This window comes from Atta colombica, unplaced genomic scaffold, assembly GCF_001594045.1.
Source record: "Atta colombica isolate Treedump-2 unplaced genomic scaffold, Acol1.0 scaffold261, whole genome shotgun sequence".
NCBI classification, from domain to species: domain Eukaryota; kingdom Metazoa; phylum Arthropoda; class Insecta; order Hymenoptera; family Formicidae; genus Atta; species Atta colombica.
In genome coordinates this window covers 9,140-11,505 of record NW_017259361.1, presented here as the reverse complement: position 1 = coordinate 11,505, position 2,366 = coordinate 9,140, and the positions used below count along the sequence as shown (strand labels likewise).

The window sequence follows — 2,366 nt, the reverse complement described above, 5'->3', positions numbered from 1 at the left end:
TATATATATATATATATATATACGCTTATTATTTATTTTGTTTTGCTTTTATATAGATTGTTACAATGGATGTTGGCATTGTCAAAATTGCAGAAGATAAAGATTTTGAGAAACTGAAGCAGCTGTATGATGATAATAACAATTGGAAATTAGATTATAACAAGCCTGATTTATCTGTTTGGACAAAATCCGTCCCAGGAATTAGTTTTAAAATGGTGAAAGTAAGTTCTTCTTTTGGCAAATAAATTTTACTTTTTGAATGAGATTGACTAACTTAACATTACAGATTAGAACACGTTTCCCCGATGTTTCACCAGAAACACTATATGATGTTCTACATGATCCTGAGTATAGAAAAGTTTGGGATACTCATATGATTGAATCAAAAGATATAGGATTTTTTAATCCAAACAATGATATTGGATATTATTCCAGCAAGTATTATGTTATTTATGAATCTTAGAGTTTTAATGTTTACATCTTGTTTTATTGTTATTGTACAAATTTTAGTGGCATGTCCATCTCCGTTAAAAAATAGAGACTTTGTCCTTCAACGATCTTGGTTGGATACTGGTATAGAACAGTTAATATTGAATCATTCTGTTTATCATAAAGATTATCCACCTAGAAAACACTTTATACGAGCAACATCTTACCTCACAGGTAATATAAATTAGTACAAAGCAAATAAAATTGCGTTTTATATGTATTATACCCCCTCCCCCCCACACATCCACACACACACACATCCACACACACACACACACACAATTTATGTTTTCTTACACTCTTTAATATGTTCAAAAATACTATTATATTTAAGGCTATATTGTAAGGCCTTCGCGCAATGGAGATGGTTCCGAATTGGGTTATGTATCACACACAGACCCACACGGGAAATTACCTGTATGGCTTGTTAATAAAGTCACACAAATATTTGCTCCTAAAGTAAGATATTACAATGAAATATCAAATATCAAACAAATAAATGTAATATTAGTTTATGAAAATATATCTTGTAGATGGTAAAAAGATTGCATAAAGCTTCTGTGGGCTATCCAAACTGGAAAATACTTAATAATCCAAATTATAAGCCTTGGCATTATCCTGAACAAATAATGGCACCTAGAATACGTATCGAAGAAGTAAGGACTATCTTATTTTTGTATGAGTTTTCGTATTGTGTATATCGGCTTATTACATGCCTTACTGTATTTTCACGATTATATTTAGATACATATACGAAGGTTAAAAAATAAGTTTCCCTATTTTAGAAAAAACAAAGACAAAGATTAAAAAAGTAAGTTAAAAAATTTTTTTTAAGATTTTTGAACTTTGCTTTTTTCCTAAAATAGGAAAACTTACTTTTGGACTAATTCTAGTAGATCTTGTACATTCTTTCATTTCTTTAAATAAAATTTTGATTTCATTTCTTTCAGTATTATATAGTTGACATGTATCTCTATGTATACGTATGTAGAAAAAATAGATTTTGTTCTTCTTTCGTATTTAGTTGTCAAATATAATTTTTTAAAAAAGTTCAATTCCATGATCTGTAAGCAAGGTTGATTTTTACAATCGTATGCTATTAATTCGTTTCAGTGCGTAAAATCTGCAGAAGAGAAGAATTCAAAATATAATTATGTAGATGAATCTAATTTAAAGGAAAGTTTGGTTAAAGAATCTGCCGCAATGGATAGCGATTAATTCATAACGATACAATAGAGACTTGACAATTTTTAGGTAAGTAGGGTAATAGTGACTAGAATAATAAAAAACTGTAATGAAAAGTTCTAACAGTATTATAGTATTAAATGCAGATAAAACATAACGGACAATTTGTACAACTATTAAAGTTCGATTTGCATATTTCTTACATGATAAATGATTCTAATTATACACAACGCAACATATTTAATGTATGTATATGTAGAGCATTAAAAGTCACATATTCAGTTGTCATACGCTCAGGCCTGTACGGACGTGGCTGCAGTATATGTAAAAATCAACAAAAAAATATTCGATGGCCTGTTTTGCATTAGGTGCTAATTTCTAGCAAAGTTTGTTAAAACGCGCCAAATATATAATAAGATACCATACATATATGGAAGGTATACTTGAAACTTTTTTTATAATTTATATCAGGGCGTATGCGTATATATGCATGCGTGCGTGTGTATACACACACGCACACACATACAAGGTGAATCAAAGTTGAACCAATTTTTTACTTTCTGAGCAAATTATCGACTTCATACCTAATTATAACGTATGCAGTCAATTATTTTCTCATAGGGTAAAAGGCTGGTTCAACGACTCTAATTCGCTCTGTATATATACACACACACACACACACACACGCGCGC

General features: G+C 30.0%; 1 protein-coding gene across 3 annotated transcripts in view; it reads left to right on the top strand.

Moving 5' to 3' along the window:
• LOC108689276 (PCTP-like protein) overlaps positions 1-2,141 on the top strand; it is a 3,176-nt gene extending 1,035 nt beyond the window's left edge. For 2 of the 3 annotated variants that reach the window (XM_018195999.1, XM_018195997.1), the window contains exons 3-8: positions 57-221; positions 287-434; positions 511-663; positions 824-948; positions 1,023-1,145; positions 1,603-2,141. In XM_018195999.1, coding sequence (XP_018051488.1) covers positions 66-221; positions 287-434; positions 511-663; positions 824-948; positions 1,023-1,145; positions 1,603-1,707 — 810 coding nt within the window. In that variant the 5' untranslated portion in view covers positions 57-65 and the 3' untranslated portion in view covers positions 1,708-2,141. The remainder of the gene's footprint in view (positions 1-56; positions 222-286; positions 435-510; positions 664-823; positions 949-1,022; positions 1,146-1,602) is intronic. The other variant, XM_018196000.1, reaches the window with a different exon arrangement.
• The last annotated feature ends 225 nt before the right edge of the window (positions 2,142-2,366 follow it).